The sequence below is a fragment of the Amblyomma americanum genome, chromosome 3 (genome assembly GCF_052857255.1).
Source record: "Amblyomma americanum isolate KBUSLIRL-KWMA chromosome 3, ASM5285725v1, whole genome shotgun sequence".
NCBI classification, from domain to species: domain Eukaryota; kingdom Metazoa; phylum Arthropoda; class Arachnida; order Ixodida; family Ixodidae; genus Amblyomma; species Amblyomma americanum.
The window spans coordinates 164,260,614-164,280,070 of record NC_135499.1 but is presented as its reverse complement, the minus strand read 5'-3'; the positions used below and the strand labels follow the sequence as shown (position 1 = coordinate 164,280,070).

The window sequence follows — 19,457 nt, the reverse complement described above, 5'->3', positions numbered from 1 at the left end:
TGCATTTTTGAGGCAATTACTGAGACAATAAGCATCCACCATGTGCCTGGAATCCATCCTGTCGACTGAGGTACTATTTCAGCAGAATAATTATGAGCTTCATCTTGGGCATGTAAACATATGCTCAAGATGAAAATTTAAGAAAACTGACAAGTGCTCACCAGCTCCAACTTAATCTGCTCCTCCATGTCTTTCCTGTCTGGCACGCCTATTCCCATTGCCATGCGTTCCTGTCAGTGCAAAAAAAGTAATCAGTGTTATGGTATACAGTATACTTCATGCAGCTTGAAACAATTATTCAAAAAAGAGATGCACATATTTTTTAAAATAACATTGAATAATTATTGCAGGAAAATTTTATGAGTTCAGACTTCAAGGAACAGGTAAAAATGTACAAATTATCTGAAAATAGAATTGTTGAATGGCCTCTAAAAATTACAGCCAATAAACTGTTCCCATCACTGCAAATTTATTTGGTGGAAAACTGGCGATTGTTGTCTATTTTTGAGATGAAAACTGTGCAGCAATAGGACAGTTCCTGTAATTAAGTTCCGTCAGATGCTTCACTACACGCACCCAATGGAAAAATGTCGAGGCATAAATGCTGGAAAATGATATGCTTGCGCCGTCTCCTTCACGATACGTCATCCATAGCAGTAGAGCTTACTCATAAATGACATTGCCGCATGTGAACACCGCACAAACTACGGACAGCACGTACGTGACGAGTGCCTAGTTTTGGCACACTGGAAGAACGGAAGAACCACTTCGATGGTAGCGAGGTAAACGGTTCAGCATCGATACGGCGCGATGTGATAACAAAAGACCAGTGGCACACCAATGACTGTTGGAAACGGTGCAGAGCTGTGCTTGGCTGGCTTATCGATGTGCAGCCAATAACCACCGGCGCCGCACGTATGGCACGAATAGAAGAGGGAAACCGAAACTATATGGCTAGGATCCTCTGACCACCTGTAACTTGCACGTATGCCAGAGGTGTGCGGGCAACACTGTATCATGCAGTCCAACAGCCTGGACCTCGAGTATAGTTCACTGTACCTCGAGAAAGGCTTTTGGGGCCATATCCTTTCCTATGCGGGTTTTGCATCATCGGCAGCTAACCGGTATGAGCCAAGCTGCTTCCGAATTAACGAGCCTCTGACGCCCTCAAATTTCATGGGCTTTCATTGAATTTCATGTGCCGGAGCCTCGTCATCTATCTTAATCATCCGAATTGACGGGGATCGAAATGACAAGGTTTTGTCTTTACTCTGTAGTGGCGCCGGCTTGCCGGCACAACAGTCGGTGTGTATTTGATTCCCGTGCACCCAATGTCTGCTGTGAACGAGCGCACAGAACCTACGGCAACTGCATGTGCCCCCAATCGACACTTATCACCGGCTCATCGCGTCCACTGGCACCCTACCTGCCCGCTGTAGTGGCTGTAGTAAACGCAGTAATCGTTCGTCGCATTCGCCTCGGACCTCTCTTGGTAGGAAGCCCAGCCCAGCAGTAGCTGAAGCCAGCTCGCTGGAACCACAGTGCCCTATTCTAGACACGTCTGTACTGGCACAACAGTCCATGTGTGTTTTAGTCCCATGCTTCCATACGGCACCCATGCAGTGAGCAATGGTTTACTGGGACTTGTGACGTTTACGTGAGACAACCCAGGCAACCCCGCGCGTGTTCGCTTGCACTTTCGCAGCAGCGTTCTGCACCTCTTACACACTGCAGCAAAAAATAAACAGTGGTAACCACACATTAGACATCTCGTCTTGGGCTGCTTCCAACTGCATGCACCCTACAACTCTATTGGCAGTTACATGCTCTAAGTTTCAGTTGAAAAAAAATGTAATGTATCTCAAATAAGCCCTAATGGGATCATTTTTGTAAATACAGCTTTATTCAGAGTGCACTATAAGCTTCGAGCAATGCACGCAAGAATCTTAATGTCCAGAGCATATATACGAGCACATGCACTGAAAACGCTGTACACTTCTAAGACTAAGCCCCAGTGTGGTGCACCCAAACGGGTGCTGCTGCAGTCGCTATGTGGAAGCATCCGTATATCGGGAGCCTCTCTAGTGTACGTGCTTGGTTTTATTCATAAAGAACAAAACGAAACAAATAAACAGCCAGAATAAACAACTTTGCGGTGGCGATGTAATACTGTTCCACAATTAAACCAGCTGAACCGGTGAATTGTTCGACCTCAAATATCGCACAGAAATAGCATTTGGACAGTAGAATTTTTCTATACCACATTTGTTCGGCGTACTTGCCTAAATTTATTCGTATACTCGCATCATCTGCGGCGACGATGAAACAAAACAGGTCGATTTCTCAGCTATTGGGAGCCATCTCATTTCTGGGTCATGCAGATTTGGCAAAGGAGGAAAATGAAAATTGGTTTTTGGGAAAGGAATGAATGAGGCAGTATTTGTCTCACATATGGCCAACACCTGAACCATGTGCGTGAGCCATAAGGGAAGGGATAAAGGAGGGAATAATAAAAGAAAGGAAGAGGTGCCGCTTGGGGAAAGGAAATGGTGCAGTATCTGTCTCACATCTCAGGGGACACCTGAACCGCCCTGTAAGAGAAAGGATAAAGAAGGGACTGAAAGAAGAAAAGGAAGAAGGAGGTGCCCTAATGGGCAAAGGAGGCGGGAGGTTTGAAGACTGTCCAGCAACTGCTTTATCAATGACCACAAAAAGGTTAGTTTGTTCGTGGCAAAGCATCTTCAAACCTCCCGCAAAACACTCCTCTGCCTCCTTTACGGAATCTCTACGACGGAGAAACGAGATGGCTCCACCGCTGCAGTCGCTGATAAAGCGGCGTTTTTCGTTTCGTCGCCGCCGCAGACGATGCGAATACGTGACTTTTCCTAATTATTCCGACAAGTACCCAATAAAATCTGGTGTAAGACAATTCTGCCGACCAAATGCCATTTCCGTGCTAAATTTGGGCTCCAACAATTCACCGGTTTGGCTGTGACGCGTGTTCTACGGCACACGTTGAATTGTGGAACACGCTGCACGTAGTACAGCTAGTACAGCTTAACTACGGCCACAATACCATATTTAAAGGCGTAATTTGCACCTGCGTGTTTTTTTCCGCACCCATAATTTGTCGCCCGTGTTTTTTGTTTGTTTTTTCAAAAGTTTTGCTTGGACATTTTACGCTCCCTGCTGCGCCACACCACCAGCGTGCACGCGGGTGCGCGCAAGGCAGGCTTGGGATAGTGTTCCTGTCTAGCTTGGGAAAATCGCCGCGGCCGCATCGTCAGATACGGCTACGGAAGGAGCGAGTGGCGAGGGGAAGAATTGCGTGCCGTTTACGCGATATGCATTTACCCAGCTCGCATCGCGCTGCGAGCTGTCCAAAAATCACATCCAAAAATTCGGAGAGCAAAGCGGATTCGGCCGCTTTTGACTCCGACGATCGGGCGCGTTCACACTTGCACATTCGGCGCCGAGAGCGAGCGGAATCCGCGGCCCCCGAGATGCTGCCTCGTTCTCTCGGCTGCCGTTCATCGTCTGTGTGTCGTCTACTCATGGCGTACACAGATATGGCAAAAGGTTAAGCGATGCTGTCTACATACCAAAACCGTATGCACGCTTGCGTAGGCTAAATGCAGCGTACGTTACGCCATTTTTAACGATAAGTCTAGCCTAGTGGCGGCATCTGGTGACAAGGCGGGGAACCCTTGTTGTCAACACACGGCCGGTCTCGATGATGCGCGCGCTACTCCTCTAGAGACCGGCCGTGGTCAACAAAACCGACGCCCCTCTTAAGCCTAGAAGAAGAATCGTAATCCGAAATAAAAATAAAGCAAATTTATCACCCACACGTTTTCTTATGAGGGAGATGAGACAATAAGACCGCTGGCTCTTTTATGGCCAGTGAACGCGCTGAAAAAGGCAGTAACAGCGACGAATTCAGTCCGAATAAAGGCGTATTGCATTAAAGGGCACCGCCATGTTTGGCGCGGCGGGAATATTTTTTTCTGTCGGCAGAATTCGGTTCCGGACCGATCGGGCTTTCCGCTAGGTATTTCGGCGGAATCTCTGCCGCGGCAGCGGATTCCGCTCGCTCTCGCCGCCGAATGTCCAAGTGTGAACGCGCCGTCCCCGATCGGCCTCGCCGCGTCGCTTCCCGCCAACGTCAAAACCGGCCGCATCCGCTTCGCTCGCCGGGAAAACAAGGACCTGTTCTCATCTGCTGACGTCCAGGCCAGGCGGAACCGCCGCGCAGCTGCTGTTTCTCGCTTTTCCACACGCCTCCCGGCCACCACGTCACCGCTCGCGGCGTACACAGATATGGTTAAAAAAGAGCATAAATCGACGCTGTCTGTGTGCCATTACCGTATGCACGCTTACGTACTTAAAGGCAGTAACGCAGTTCAGCGTATGCAAACAAACTCGCAACGAAACGCCCAGCCTAGTGGCGCCATCTGCTTGTCAGGACGGGAACTAGCACTGTCAACAAAACCGGCACTCCTCGTAAGCCTAGTAGCGGCAGTATCGTCGCTCTAAATAAAAATAAGGCAAATTTACCACTTATACGTTTACTTATAGGTGATGTGAGACGAAGCGATGGACCGGTGTCTCATTTATGGCCAGTGAAGGCGCTGAAACAGGCAGCAACGACGAATTCATCCCGAGGCGAGGGGTTCTGCGTCGAAGGGCGCCGCCATGTTTGTCGCCGCGGCGGCGCTGGCGGAAATTGGTCCCGGACCGCGTGGCCCGCATGCAGCGTTTTTTTGCCGCCGGAGAGGACGTTCTTGCCAAATCGTCGGGTTCTGGCTGAACAGAAAAAAACGCCGACGCCACGCCGACGCCCGGAGAGGGCAGCGAAAGAGGGCCAATGAGAGCCGGAGCGGGCGTCACGTGAATCTGAACGCTCGCGAGCATTTCGCGCGCGAGAGCCAACGGCTTCGCTTCCTGCGCATCCGTCTGATTTCAGTATGGATGGGGGCGCGCGCATCGCACAACTGGGCTGTAAAAAAACGCCACTCGGCTGCTGAACATGCGGGAGTGAATTCGTCAACGCCAGCGCGGACGTCGGGCGCGCGACGCGATTTCGCGGGCAAAAAACCAGTTGCGAGAGCAAACTTCCAGCGCATGCGAGGGCGATCGCCTGTTATCTCCATTCGCCTCCGAGTGACTTTGTGACTGTACCGTCGCGTGTTTATTGCTTTGAGCTGGGCACGCGCCGTCATGCCATCCCGCGGTAACTACGTAACGTGCGCAGGACGGAACTTTTTTTGTTTTTCTGGCCAGCGAGGTGCGCGAGTGGGTGCCCGGGGGACGACGTACAGGCGGCAACATATACGGTGTATATTGCATGTTACGACGTTGTATAAGTTTTTAAAAACATGTTCGCGAAATCTCCGCGTAATTTGCGCCTCCCCTCTTTGAAGCCCCAATTTAAAGAAAAAAAGTGCGCAAATTACGGGAGTAAATACGTGTTACGGATCAGGATTCGGCGAATGAAACTTGTCATTACATAAATTAAGAAATGCTTCGCATATACGTTAGCACATGCGGCTGTTGTGCTCGCGCGTGAAGCGTGAGAAAATGTCAAACGCTAAAGCGTGCTCCGTAGTACTTCACGGCTCTTTATTCCTTTCGCGACGCTGCCTTGGTTTAACAACGGCAAGCAGTCACTTACGAAGGAATTTTCGAGCGCAGAAAGCGTGTGTTCGTTAAAAACAGGCTCGACTGTGATGCACTTTACAATTTATTCTTGCTTAAACACTTTCAGAAATTTTGTTTTCAGGCATTTATACACGCATTCGGACCTAAGCACAAGCTGGGTGCCACGCGCACTATCAACGTCACTCAAAGCCGTGTTCAACTGAAGGACCTATAAGGTACATTAAGCAGTTTCGAGCTATATTTATGCTGTGCGAATGAACTTAATCGAAAGTAAGCAAATGCGATCATTTCATGATCAGTATAAAGATAATTGCTTCGGGCCAGGACGCAATAATACCTTTCAGACACACATTATGCTCAACTATCAAGGAAAATCTGCGAATTTGTGTGTGTATATTTATAATCCTGTATTTCACAAATGCGACATGAATGGCTCAAAAACTTGAGCAGTTCACGCACATTTCCACGCTCACGGAATTGTAGCCCTATTCTTCAATAACATATATTTATGTCCAATTATTGTAATTTTCATCCGAAGCTGTTTCCGCAACGAAAGCTCAGGTACAGTGTCTTTTAGTAATAAATTCTTCCGCGTCAAGGAAGAAAGAAGCGGCAGCATAAAACAACACTGCCTAGGCGCACCTTGGAACTTCTCGATACCGATCTTTATCTCTTGTTTAGAAAACCGATCCTTTTTTTTTTTCTAAACACGATATGGCCCTGCCATTCTGTCCATCAGGGATGCAGCCGGCACCATTGAAATTGTGAAAAGAGCACTAGACAGGCCGAGAAAAGCAAACTGCTAAAATACGCGGGCGCAATCGCAGACGCCGTGCCGCAAAGGTTGTAACAACGATATAAGCAGCGTTTAGCCACATATTTTGGGTATGAAAATCTAGACATACAAGCCATTACCAAGTCACTGGCTATAGTACACCAAACAAAATAAAAGTGACAGCAAAACTGTAAAAACCTTCAGAAAAAAATTTAGTCTAGCGTTTTAGAAAATGCGACACAAAGTCACAAACCTTGAGCTTGATCACTACTTCATGTCCAGGAAAAAAAGTTTCTGCTCGCTGCAGCCAGTACTGAAAAGATCAGATGGTCGCACATAGCGTACACTTATGATTAGCGAGTGAACTACTTGCGACCAACTAAAACTCTAGATTCCATGCTTTTGCCAAACCAAGAAAAAGACCTCGCCACAATAACCTTCATCAATGATGATTTCATGAAGATGCATGCAGTTAACAAAACTAATTTGTATCCCTAGTACAAAAATAAGAACAATACAGCTGTACTTAAATATACAATGAAAGCTACAGCATAGAATAAAACATGAGAAAAAGAGTAAGGAGAATCATAACTCTCTAAAATGCTTTCAATGCCATTGTGTTATTATTTTTGCCAAGAGGAAACCAAGACTTCTGTCTAGAAAGGATTATTGTCTCCTACCTGTGTTGTTGCTCTGTCCACAACAGGTAAACAGCTGTAGATATTACAGACTGCAAAGAAGACAGGAAACATTTTCCTATTAATAGCCTGTATCTAAACTCAAATACAAGGAAGACTTCTTACTTCTCAGTATGACATCCCTTTGGTGTTCAAGGTCCAAGGAGCTGTAAAAGAAAATTCGCCTAATAAAAACCGATGGCATATCCTTTAACTGAACAGCAGTGTGCTCATATGTGTCTGCTTCGAGGGAGGAGAACACTGCTGTCAGTGAAAAGATGCAGAAAATCTGATTCTGGAGGCTGGGTACAGCAGTGTGCTGCGCACTTCTGCATTTGGTGACGTCAGTGCCGTCACCAATAGCGATTTACGAATGAGTTCCAAGAGCTCTAAGATAGTCAAAGTCTGGCTTAGAGAGCTAGGGTTTTAAAAAGTGAAAGGATAAACGGACTCTGGACGAGGCGGCCATCGCCGATAATGTACGAAATGGAGCGCACGCCCAGCGATGTCATCTGCGACGACTGCCTCTCCATTATTTCATAGCTTCCTTTTTCGGCGCTCTCCGGGCGTCCATCACGAGTGAGACAGTAAGGTAAGCCTCGCCACCTGTCCCAGCGACAGCCGCCAATGTAACCATCTCTCCCCATTAGACAGCGGGAGCAACCGTTTCGAGACGCATGTGACATGACGGCCGCCATGACGTTGTACATCACACAGCTTCAGGAGTGCAGGTAGGAGAAGGTGCAGATAAGCCGATTGGAAATGCGCGAGGTCATTCGCTGTGCTCTGCGTACACCAACATGGCAGACACTGTGGCTTAAATGAAAGCTCTCAATAAACGTGGAACGCGGGCATGCAGTAGGACTATCAGGTGTCCTGTGCGCGTTGCGTGTATCGTTGTCAGCGAGTGTATGAGCGAAGACTTCCACAGTAGAAGACAGGAAGGAAGGTGATTCTTCGACGAACTAACTTCTATACGGCAGGGAGGGAAGCCTCGGCTTTTGGGCGTGAACGCTTGTAGAAACGTTTGCTATGCAGCGAATCCGCGGAGCAAGCAACGCACGCAGCTGCGTCCATGCATGAACACACACGTCACTCGGCGTCACTGACGCGCCCGCTCTGGAGGGCTCCGCTGTCGACGCGGGGAAAAGCTTTTGAGGAACGAGCAGCGTGCTCGGATGGAACAGAAGGCCACGTGACGCGTGCGCCGCCAGGTGACCTATGCTCGTGGGTGGAGCTTCGCACGCTCTCCGGATATATTCACGGTTTCAGCTTAAATTGTGCCGAGACGGCCAGAATTCGGTCAGGCAGATCGCGTTACAGATGCTACAAAAACTGGCATGGCTATTATTAACGGCTAAAAACAAATAACTAATTACAATCGGGCGCCCAAACATATATGTTAAGTCAGCCGTTAGAATTAGATAAAAAGCTTCAGACGTCCGCCAGCAGTGACACTTCATACGTCGCCCATATTGTGGGTTCCACGCTCATGCTCAGCCGCCCCATGTACGTCTTCCAAGGTCAAAATGCACGTACAGCTAAGGGTTGGTAAGAAATTTAATTTTTTTACTAATATTGTGTCCCGTAAACATTTTATTGCGAGTGTATGAGAGTGCATGCAATCCGCATAACTTTCTTGAACCTGGAGCGATAATGCAATGCGGCTTTCTAGGCATGAGCTAGTGGCAGGTAATGATATGATAGTTCTTCAGTAGTGCTAAATCTACGGTTGCGTTGCATTATTAATAAAGAAAGAAGGTATTGCGGTGCTCTAAAAACACCATTTTCTACTTTCTACGCAGCATATTTATAGAAGAATGTGCTCTTGCATAACCAATTCTTACGTTTTGTAAGACTTCAGGGCTTCATGTGGGCTTCCGATAGCCTCATGGATCTTGCCCATGAGCTTGTGTGCGTCCGCTTGCCTTTCTTGCACGCTCAGGTAGTCGGCCAGGTGCCTGCACACACCACAAAGTCCGTGCAGTTGCGAGACAGCACAACTGTGTTTGCACAAAAAAGAAAGCGAAAGAACTCCAGGACACGTCGGTTTATCATCATCAGCCTGACTACGCCCACTGCGCAGGGCAAAGGCCTCTCCCATGTTTCACCAATTAATCCTGTTCTTTGCCAGTTGCGGCCACCGCGGCCCCGCAAACTTCTTAATCACAAACACCCACCTAACTTTCAGCCGCTCCCTGCTACGCTTGCCATGCCCTTCCCAATTTCATTTCTTCCTCTTGATTTCAACTCGGATGTCATTAACACGCGTTTGTTCCTTCACCCACTCTGCCCGCTTCCAGTCTATTATCGTTTACCCCTATTATTTCTTTTTCCAAGATATAGTTATAGTTAGCAGTTACAGTACACGTCTTGTATTTGTATTACATAGCGGATTTGTTTTTATATTTCACTGGTAAGCTATTCCAGAAAGAAAACGATGAAAAATATCAAACTGCGAAAAAGAAACACGCGCAAATGTAGTAGTACACAAGCAGTTTTATTAGCGTCTTGTAAGAGCACATGGAAGCACTCGACGTATGAAAAACATGCATGTAACGATATAAGAAATGTTAAAGCTTTATGATGCACCCGGACACAAAATACGCAGCCTGTTCGTCAACCTGCAATGCTAAATGTATGCCAGTTAAACGGCCGACACTGGACAGCAGCATGTTGGCTTTATTAGTGCTTCCAATCTAAAAAAAAAAAATACCCGTTGCCCGTTTGAATGTCTGAAGCCAGCTAGATCTGCAGAAATAAAATAAATGTGACCGCGACTGCGCCACGCTTGGGTTTCGAAACCACGGCGGCGCAAACAGATCGGCTTCGCTGTCCACGGCACGACAACACTATGCTAACTCTGCAACCGATCACACCTGATGTTTAAGAACAACGCTATTTACATACTTATGAAAATGCAATATGCGGACGCGAATCGAATTGAATACGACACCTTTTATCTTCACCCAAGCACGTGCATATTAGTACGCTAGGAATACACGGCACAAATCGTCGATCTGGGACTTAATAGGGCTGAATATACTTTCATAGATATGTTACCACTTCGAAGAGAAAGCAAGAGCACTTGGATCGTAAATATTTATAGCAGGTCAAAGGATACAAGGGGCAGGTTCGAGAAAATTATTAGAAAAGCCAAGACTGCAGCTAATGGAGGTCCACTGCTAATTGCAGGGGACTTTAATGCCGCACGCCACCTATGGGGCTACTCGTAGAAGATTTCGAAGGGAAAACACTTAGCAGGTGCAATCATGAATGCAGAGGTAACGATCCTAACGGACCCCAGCGAGCCTACCAGACTGGGCAATAGTGTCTTTAAAGACACTAGTCCGGATAAAGATCCAGGTAAAGATCTAAGACATGCAGACTGGGAGAATTCTAAAGGGAACTTGGGAAGCAACCACTTTATACTGCAGACTACGGCGGAGTGCAACAAGGGCAGCTGGAAGAAGTGGCAATGAGAATTACCAATTGGGATAAAGCCAGGGAGTGCAGGAGCGAAAATGAGGAGCACAGCATTGAAGACTACGACGCATGGGCGAAAACGCTTTTGGAGGGCGTAGGAACTCGCACCAGAAAGATCAAGACATCGTAGGACTTTTCGGCAATTGACCCGCATTTATTGCATCTATGAGAAGCGAGGAGAGGTATCACAAAGAGATGGAGGAGGCAGAAGCTAAATAGGAATCTAAAGAAAAGAATAGCAGAGCTTACGGAGCACGCGGAGCAGCATGCTTCGAATTTGGCCAAGGCTAACTAGCACATCCTCTGCGATCCTTTCAATGGCAGACTTACCCTCAAGATAACCTGGTCCGTAGTGAGATGCCTGATGGACCCAGGAAAGGCAAGAGGGGGTATAAAGTAAATCTGCTGAAGGTCATAGACAACTTCAGAGGAAACGAAAATGAGCTCATTGCAGAACCTAAAAGGGGATACATACAATCGGAGAGTCTCGGTCTGGAAATGGAAGACTACACGGGCACATAGAATAAGTAAATGGACAAGGAGATCAAAACCAAGGAGGTCACAGAATGAGGAAATGGACAAAGGGATCACAACCTGGTAGGTACGAGGCGTACTCGTGGATATGAGAAGGGATACTTGCTCTGGGAGAGATCAGGTGACCGCCAAAAATTTGTACGACAAGTCGTTGGACGCTATCATGGAGTTTTTAACAAAAGCTGGTCAGAAGGAAAAATTCCAGAAGAATGGAAGACGGCAGAAGTTCTGTTTACTCCAAAAACCGGTAGATAGATCAGTATCAAAAATTTCAGGCCAATATCGCTAACGTCGTGCCCCGGCAAGTTGATGAAGAAACGTAATGCATAAAAGAACTTAGACATTTAGATAAGAATGGCCTTTTCCCAAACACGATGCTCGGGTTCAGATCATACCTTTCAACCCAAGATGTAATTTTACAGCTAAAAGAAGGAATTGTCGACAAACCTAGAGGCTATCAGACCAGGGCTATCCCAGCATTAGACCTCAAAGATGCATTTGATAATGTCAAATATGATATCGCACTCAAAAATTTACAGGAATGCAATTGTGCTGTAAGGACGTATAATTATTTCAAAGAATTTCTCTCGAACCGAAGAGTCAAGCACAATGTCGGAGAAGTCGTCAGAGTACACGAGACTGGGAAGTAGGGGCACACCGCAGGGGGCAGTGCTAGCCCCTTTGCTCTTCAGCATTGCCCTCTTAGGACTGCCGAGTAGGCTGGGCAGCATACAGGGTGTCAAGCACGCGCTGTATGTTGATGACATTACGATTTGGACCTCCGGAGGGTCAATTGGGAGCATGCAGGAAAAACTATAATGTGCGGCGGATACCGTGCAAGAATGCGCTAATAGTTGTGGACTCCAATGCGCACCCAACAAATCGGAGTCACTAATATTTAGAAAGAAAGGAGATTTTGACCCTGTTATACTATTTATTGGGAGAGCGAAAATTCAAGAGGTACCACTTGCGGAGAAAAGCTTAGGTCTGTTAATAGACAGCAAGGCCAACAACGCACAAGTCATTAGGCGAATTCAGACAACAACTGAGCAAGTAACGAGAATGATTAGTAGGCTGTCAAACCACAAGCATAGTCTTAAAGGAAAAGGCATCATAAAGTTGATATAGCATTTTGCTGAAAGCAGGATCGCTTACACAGCACCATATCGGGAACGGAAGAAAAGTGAGAAGACCAAGTTAAACGTCCTAATACACAAAGTATATAAAAGAGCACTAAGTACCGCGGTTAACGCAGAAACAGAAAGAATACTAGGCATGGGCGCTCACAACACTGCAGGCGAAATTATTGAAGGCCATTCGATTTCGCAGAGAATAAGGCTTTCAGGAAGCACAACAGGAAGTGACATACTCGATAGACTAGGGCTCCCATGCATTTGGTCTACGCGGGACAGAGAGGACTTGGAAGGCCAGCACGGAAGCAAGATCGAGGTGCAGCCCATTCCGAGAAATATGCACCCAGAATTTCATAAGGAAAGAATAAACGCTAGAGCGAACGCCATCGGCAGAACATGAGGCGGTACGGAAGAGGCAGTTTACGTGCACGCGGCAGGACCTGCCAACGGGATATAAACCATAGCATGCATGGATGCACAAGAGAAATTATTTAACGGGGAATCAATTCGATGCCAGGCAATCGCCTAGGCGGAGGAGGCGGCGATTGCTTTGGCGATGGTTTCCCCGAAGGTCTCGCGTGCAATTACAGACTCCCAGTCTGCATGCCGAAACTATACCAGAGGAAGGATTGGTAAACACGCAAGCAGAATAATCAAAGCTATAGAAGACACAGACTTTAGGTCAGTAGTGATATGGACTCCAGGACACTGCGGATGTTGGAAACGAAGGCGCTCAAGCCGCTGCCCGCGTGCAATTACCCAGGGTTCCGCATAAATAACGTTCGCAGGAACATGGTTATTCGGAACTGTTATTAAGCTATACGGAATTACTCTAACATTTGATAATAGCAAGAAAAGTATGAGCCGAACCGCACACACAAAAATTTAAACAGGGAGCAAGGGGTCATCCTAAGGAAGTTGCTTTCAAGTACCTATATAAATCCAATCAAATTCAGCTATATGCTTCCAAATTCGTACGATCCGCATTGCGCCTTCTGTGATGAAGTGGCTAACTTAGACCACATGATATGGGCATGCAAGAACAATCCAGGTGTTCCAAGAATCAATAACCCAACAACTGAGGCGGCGCTGTCCAGCTCACATTCGGAAGACCATGCAGCTTTCGCTAATGAACCGGGAGAGAACGGTGGCAAAAGCCAATGGGCTTCAGGAATGAGGACCATTTATTCTATGCATAAAAGATTTTCTCACTCACTGCCTTGTATTTAACTGCCACACTCTCGTACTGTGCACTGCATGTCGTCGTCTCAGTCATCAATTTCCATGCGTGCGCAATGGTTTGGTTTAGTTTGGTTTACCCGGGGTTATCGTCCCAAAGCGACTCAGTCTACGAGGGACGCCGTAGTGGAGGGCTCCGGAATGATTTCGCCACCTGGGGTTCTTTATCGCGCACTGACATCGCACAGCACACGGGTTTCTAGCATTTCGCCTCCATCGAAATGCGACCGCCGCGGCCAGGATCGAACCCACGCCTTTCGCAATGGATACGGAACACACCCGTTTCGCAGTGCCTTCTTGAGGTGCTTTAAGCGGTTCCGAAATTTTATACTGCATTACCGCTGAGGTCCCCAATGTCCCATTTCGCCGATCTTTGCCTGATACCCTAGCCTCGAACCGAAGTCGACATGAAGTGCGACGTGCTAGCGCACATACTTCGCATCTGGCCGAGTAAGCTAAATAGGCTGCATTTTTTGGCTCTGAAAATGGCTACAACGTAAAAATCGTTACACGGAAAATCGCCAGTGGATACAATGCGCTTGCTCAATCGCAAAACACAACTACAGCAATATGGGCGCAACAACAGATGTAGCAGACAGAGCTCATCATGCATAACCCGATACTGTGCAATCGAATGACACAATACTATTTTAACGATCGCCAGTCCATTTTTGAAGAATCGGGGCCGTGCTCTATAACGTTTCATTTAGTTTTAATTTATTTTAGTCCACTGCCACTGGTGTCGTCCGCTGTGGCCTAATTCTCCGTGAAGTATCGTCGAATGACAGAGAACAAAAGGGACCGGGAAACCAAACGAAATGTCCCAAAGTACAGCCCCAGTCCTTCAAAAGTGAACTAGCAGTCATTAAAGAGGGTATTGTATTATACGATCACGTTATAAAAACATGGCCCAGTCCTTCGAAAGCGAACTAGCGGTCATTAAAGAAGGTATTGTATTATACGATCACGTTATAAGACATGACCCAGTCCTTCGAAAGCAAACTAGCAGTCATTAAAAAGGGTATTGTATTATACGATCACGTTATAAAAACATGGCCCAGTCCTTCGAAAGCGAACTAGCAGTCATTAAAGAAGGTATTGTATTATACGATCACGTTATAAGACATGACCCAGACCTTCGAAAGCAAACTAGCAGTCATTAAAGAGGGTATTGTATTATACGATCACGTTATAAAAACATGGCCCAGTCCTTCGAAAGTGAACTAGCAGTCATTAAAGAAGGTATTGTATTATACGATCACGTTATAAGACATGACCCAGTCCTTCGAAAGCAAACTAGCAGTCATTAAAGAGGGTATTGTATTATACGATAACGTTTTAAAACATGGCCCAGTCCTTCGAAAGCGAACTAGCGGTCATTAAAGAAGGTATTGTATTATACGATCACGTTATAAGACATGACCCAGTCCTTCGAAAGCAAACTAGCAGTCATTAAAGAGGGTATTGTATTATACGATCACGTTATAAAACATGGCCCAGTCCTTCGAAAGCGAACTAGCAGTCATTAAAGAGGGTACTGTATTATACGATAACGTTATAAGACATGACCCAGTCCTTCGAAGGCGAACTAGCAGTCATTAAAGAGGGTATTATATTATACGATCACGTTATAAGACATGACCCAGTCCTTCGAAAGTGAACTAGCAGTCATTAAAGAAGGTATTGTATTATACGATCACGTTATAAAACATGGCCCATCGTCGTGCACCGTTCAAAACGCAGCGAAAAATGCCGCTTACGATGCGCTCCCCACCCATACAACCGACCGGTTGGCTTCTTGCAGGAAAGCACACTTTCCTGCACGACGCGGATGTCTGCGGGCAGAGCGAAGTAACGTGGAGACGGCAACTGAAGACATACGTTAGAGAGGGCTAGAAAAGAACTAAAAATAACAGGGCCCGCCCGCGCCACCTATTGGCACAACAGGCTAACGACCGAAGACAGGCAGAGGATCGAAATAAAAGTTAAAAACAACGCAAATTCCCTTCGAGCTGAGTTTTGCACTTAGATCGGGCGACATCTGAACCACGACGATATCGGCTCCCGTAGTAAAAAGGCAGTTTTAGATCCCAGAGTGAAACTTCAGCATAACCGTTCGCGGCGATCACTGGCGGCAAAAAGTGGAGCTCACGACTTTAGCTCGTCCCTGGAAAGAAGTGAACGCGGCAGTTGTGTCACACGCCCGCGTTGTGCCCTTTTCATACGCGACATCTCATTGCGAATTCCACTCCTCAAATGTCTACGCAAGCTGACCTAGAAATCGCACCCCGCTAACATTTCAAGCGGATTGACCCCACATCATTCCTTTATTGTCGATGCGAACATGTGAAACCATTCCACTGCTCACATGTCAGTGCGGATCGACATCGACATATGAGCCCGCTCCTTCACTTACATGTCAACGGGAACTTACATGTGGGGCTACTCCCCGGCGTTGTAATAAAAAAGATGAGGAAGCAAAGATGTATAAGACATTAGGTGTTCTTTGTACCTATATACAAAGTGACCTACGGCCCCACTCCCCTCACATATGTCAACGCGGGTAGACGTGTGAGGCCATTCAATGGCTCGCATGTCAGTGCTGACTGACACATGCTGGGCCCACTCCTCGGCCCAAACGTACTTTTGGCTTGCGGGCCTCCTTGAATAAAATTATATTTCGCTAGTTGGAGAGCAACAAGGAAGTTTCCGATTGCAGTACTCCACGCCACGCATCTACAAAGGTGAGAGTAGGTTACCGCTGAAAAAGTACGCGTGCGAGCTAAGGAAAAAAAAATCGGACGGAACGCTTAAGCTCCGCCTTAAGGGTCGCGATAGCTAATGGGTTAATGCCCACGTATACAGGATTGGTCATTCCCTACTCAACATTCATAGATACCTGGGAATCCTCATACCACTAATGACGCAGTCGTGCAGCGGTTAAACGATGCGCCACTGCCCTGCGATGGCAGGTGCTGCCACCGGTGGCGCTTGCGCGACCCAGGTTACTCTTCCCGGGTAACCTCTCGCGACCAATCAATGTAACTGCCACTGTGCGTAGTTTGTTCACAATCCGGTGGGCAGGTTGTGATGACGCCACAAGGTCACGAGACCTAGCTGGCTCACCTATCTCCAAGGTTGCTTCTCCGGGGATTTTTCGGGGATTTTTTGCTCTCGGTCAAAGACGCCAACGAAGACGCCGGATTTTCTGTGTCACGAGCGTTCATAATTCTCCAATTTATCGTGAAGGAGAAACGTAGGCTGGGATAGTCGGTGTTTATTGACGTCCAAAAAGCAGCGCGAAAGAACGCGGGTAAAGACAGTTGTGGTCAGGACGAGCGCTGTCCGGCCTGTCCTCAAACCGACCGATGTCACCAGTAGTTGCGATACGCCACCGCGAAGCCTACGCGTCGGCTCTGTGCGTGGCATGCATACGCGAGAGAAGCTGCCATGCTTGCGTCGCCATGATGATGTTTATTGCGTGCATGCTAGATTTGTGGGACAAGTGGTTTCACCTGAGTTGTCTCATGTGTTCGGACAGCTGGGCAAAGCAGAGGGCCCTGGAATTTATGTATTCTTCAAATGAAGGTCCCGAAAATACAGCTCAGAAGCTGGTCATGAGAGGCAGCTGAAGAAGCCCTATTCTGTATATTAAGCCGGCGTGTCCCCGTTCTCCTGTGTGCACTGGCAAAAACGTTAATTTTTAATATTTGAAGCTCCGAAAAGCCTTTTACGTGCCGTTCAGTTTTGAGGGAGGCCCTTGAACTTCCAACCAAAGGGGGCGGTCGGATTCAGGAGGGGAAAGAGGTAGGATGCTAGGAGGTCACAGCCAATTTTAATGGCCGCCATCTTTGATTCGAGAAGCCGCAACTATGCCGCGATTTGGTCCCCTGACGTCATACTCACATAGTTCCACCTATATCGACCATATTGTAGCGTGACGTCATCATTGGCACGCGGCAGATGGTTTTTACAATGCTATTGTAGATGGCGCTACAAGTCTCAATGCGAAGTGCGCTGTTTTGTAGTTGCTGCTACAGATCGCGCTGTGATCTCAGGGTGGGAGCAGGCCGCACGAAATCTCGAAACGTGCTAAGTAGTTGCTGCCGCAGATGGCGCTGTGATGTCAGGTTAGTAGCAGACCCCACCAAACCGCGAAATGTGATGAGTAAGAGCTAACGCTCTTAAATGAATCAGTGTTACAACAATGCACTCAAAAATCAACTAATAGGCCACTAGTATAAAAAACATTATACCCTAAAATCTGGCGCACTGAAAACGTCCCTGATTCACTCCTCGTTTCTCGATTTTACACTTAACACACGCATTTGTCACAATTCTATTAAAAAAACTGCATAGATCGTTCGTACTGCTCAGCGTTCTTGCTGGTAAGCGACCAAGCACTTCGTGAATATAGTTACACGTTTATTTAAGCAAATAAAACAATCGCACGGTAATTTTTACGCAAGAAGCGGGACGAACAAATACAAACCACAAGCATTCTGTGGCACGGCTAGTGGATGCTTAGATGAATACCGCGAAAATTAACAGGGCAAAACCACATGGCAAGAACTGCAAGCGACGTATCAGGGCGCTCAAACGAGTGCATCGCTATGCATATAAATGTTCTGCTGGCGAAATGAGCAAAAGTGGTGGTCAAGCACATTTAAATAATTTAAACACGAAGTTTGGAGTAGTAAGCGTAGCGTCGCCACCGGTGTCGCTCCATAAATGCAGCAACTGCACACCCTCTCAGCGCTGCTGTGATTAGCACTACCCCTCGAAACTCTGTAGTGGCGCCTCTGTTTCCTTTAGCTGACCATAGTAAACGACACTGAGGAAAGCTGTTGCGACCGGGTCTAATGCCAGTCAAGGTGCCAAATAAGGTGGGTTGTCATGCAGGCGACGCCGCGAAGGACTACAACCAAGATTGGTTTTTTGGGGAAAGGAAATGGCGCAGTATCTGTCTCATATATCGGCGGACCCCTGAACCGCGCGCCGTAAGGGAAGGGATAAAAGAGGGAGTGAAAGAAGAAAGGAAGAAAGAGGTGCAGTAGTAGAGGGCTAATAATAATAATAATAATAATAATAATAATTGGTTTTTTGGGGAAAGGAAATGGCGCAGTATCAGTCTCATATATCGATGGACACCTGAACCGCGCCGTAAGGGAAGGGATAAAGGAGGGAGTGAAAGAAGAAAGGAAGAAGGGGTCCCGACTGCGTTTAGTAAACGCGCGCATGCGCAGTGGGCTTTGTGAAATTGGTCTGCTGTGTAAAACATTAAAAAATCTTTTTTACCAGCCGCAGTGCTAGAGTGAAATGAAATCAAAGCCCTATCGCCATCGGACTTGACCCTGTTAGATATAAATAGTGCTCGATGTTACTGACGAACAATCACTACCCGTTTTTTTTTTTTTCATTACAACGTCCTGTCTATTTGGACTGCAACCTTCCGACTGAGTGATTTTGATTATTGCTTCAGTTTGGCCTTTTAGCCATCTATTGGACTCTTTTTGTCCCTTCTGTCAGTCGCTAAGCCTGCGCACACCGACGAGTCACTGGCCGAGCTTTTCGCCCTTATCGAGAGCAACCTGTGCCTCTGGAAGAACGACTCGAGGAGCTTCAAGAACCTCCGGCTCAAGCGCCGCCTCTGGGACCGCTTTGCTGGCCACCTTCAGAAGCGCTTCCCCATGCTTCCCCAGCGTTGTGGAGGCGGAGGAGTCTAGTATATTGCCGGACAGCATCTTGCCTACTGCCGACGCGTCGCGGGTGGCGGCCAATGACGTGCCTCCAGCCACGCCCAGCACGAGCCTCGAGAGCGCCCTCTCCACCGCCTCTCAAGAAGGCGCGCGCTTCCTCATCCGGCGCGGCGACTGTTCAGCCGCTGATTCAGACACCCCTTCTATTCCCTTTCCCTATCCGCCGTGTGGAGTAGCAGGAGAGGGTCACATC

At 47.4% G+C, this 19,457-nt stretch overlaps 1 protein-coding gene across 4 annotated transcripts in view; it reads right to left on the bottom strand.

Annotated features, from left to right (window-relative positions):
• The window catches only part of LOC144125340 (uncharacterized), a 134,368-nt gene that overhangs the window by 93,590 nt on the left and 21,321 nt on the right, over positions 1-19,457 (bottom strand). For all 4 annotated transcript variants that reach the window (XM_077658622.1, XM_077658624.1, XM_077658621.1 and 1 more), the window contains exons 3-7: positions 8,961-9,074; positions 7,240-7,280; positions 7,117-7,166; positions 6,690-6,749; positions 162-230 (exon numbers count right to left, since the gene is read on the bottom strand). In XM_077658622.1, the coding sequence (XP_077514748.1) occupies positions 162-230; positions 6,690-6,749; positions 7,117-7,166; positions 7,240-7,280; positions 8,961-9,074 (334 nt within the window). The remainder of the gene's footprint in view (positions 1-161; positions 231-6,689; positions 6,750-7,116; positions 7,167-7,239; positions 7,281-8,960; positions 9,075-19,457) is intronic.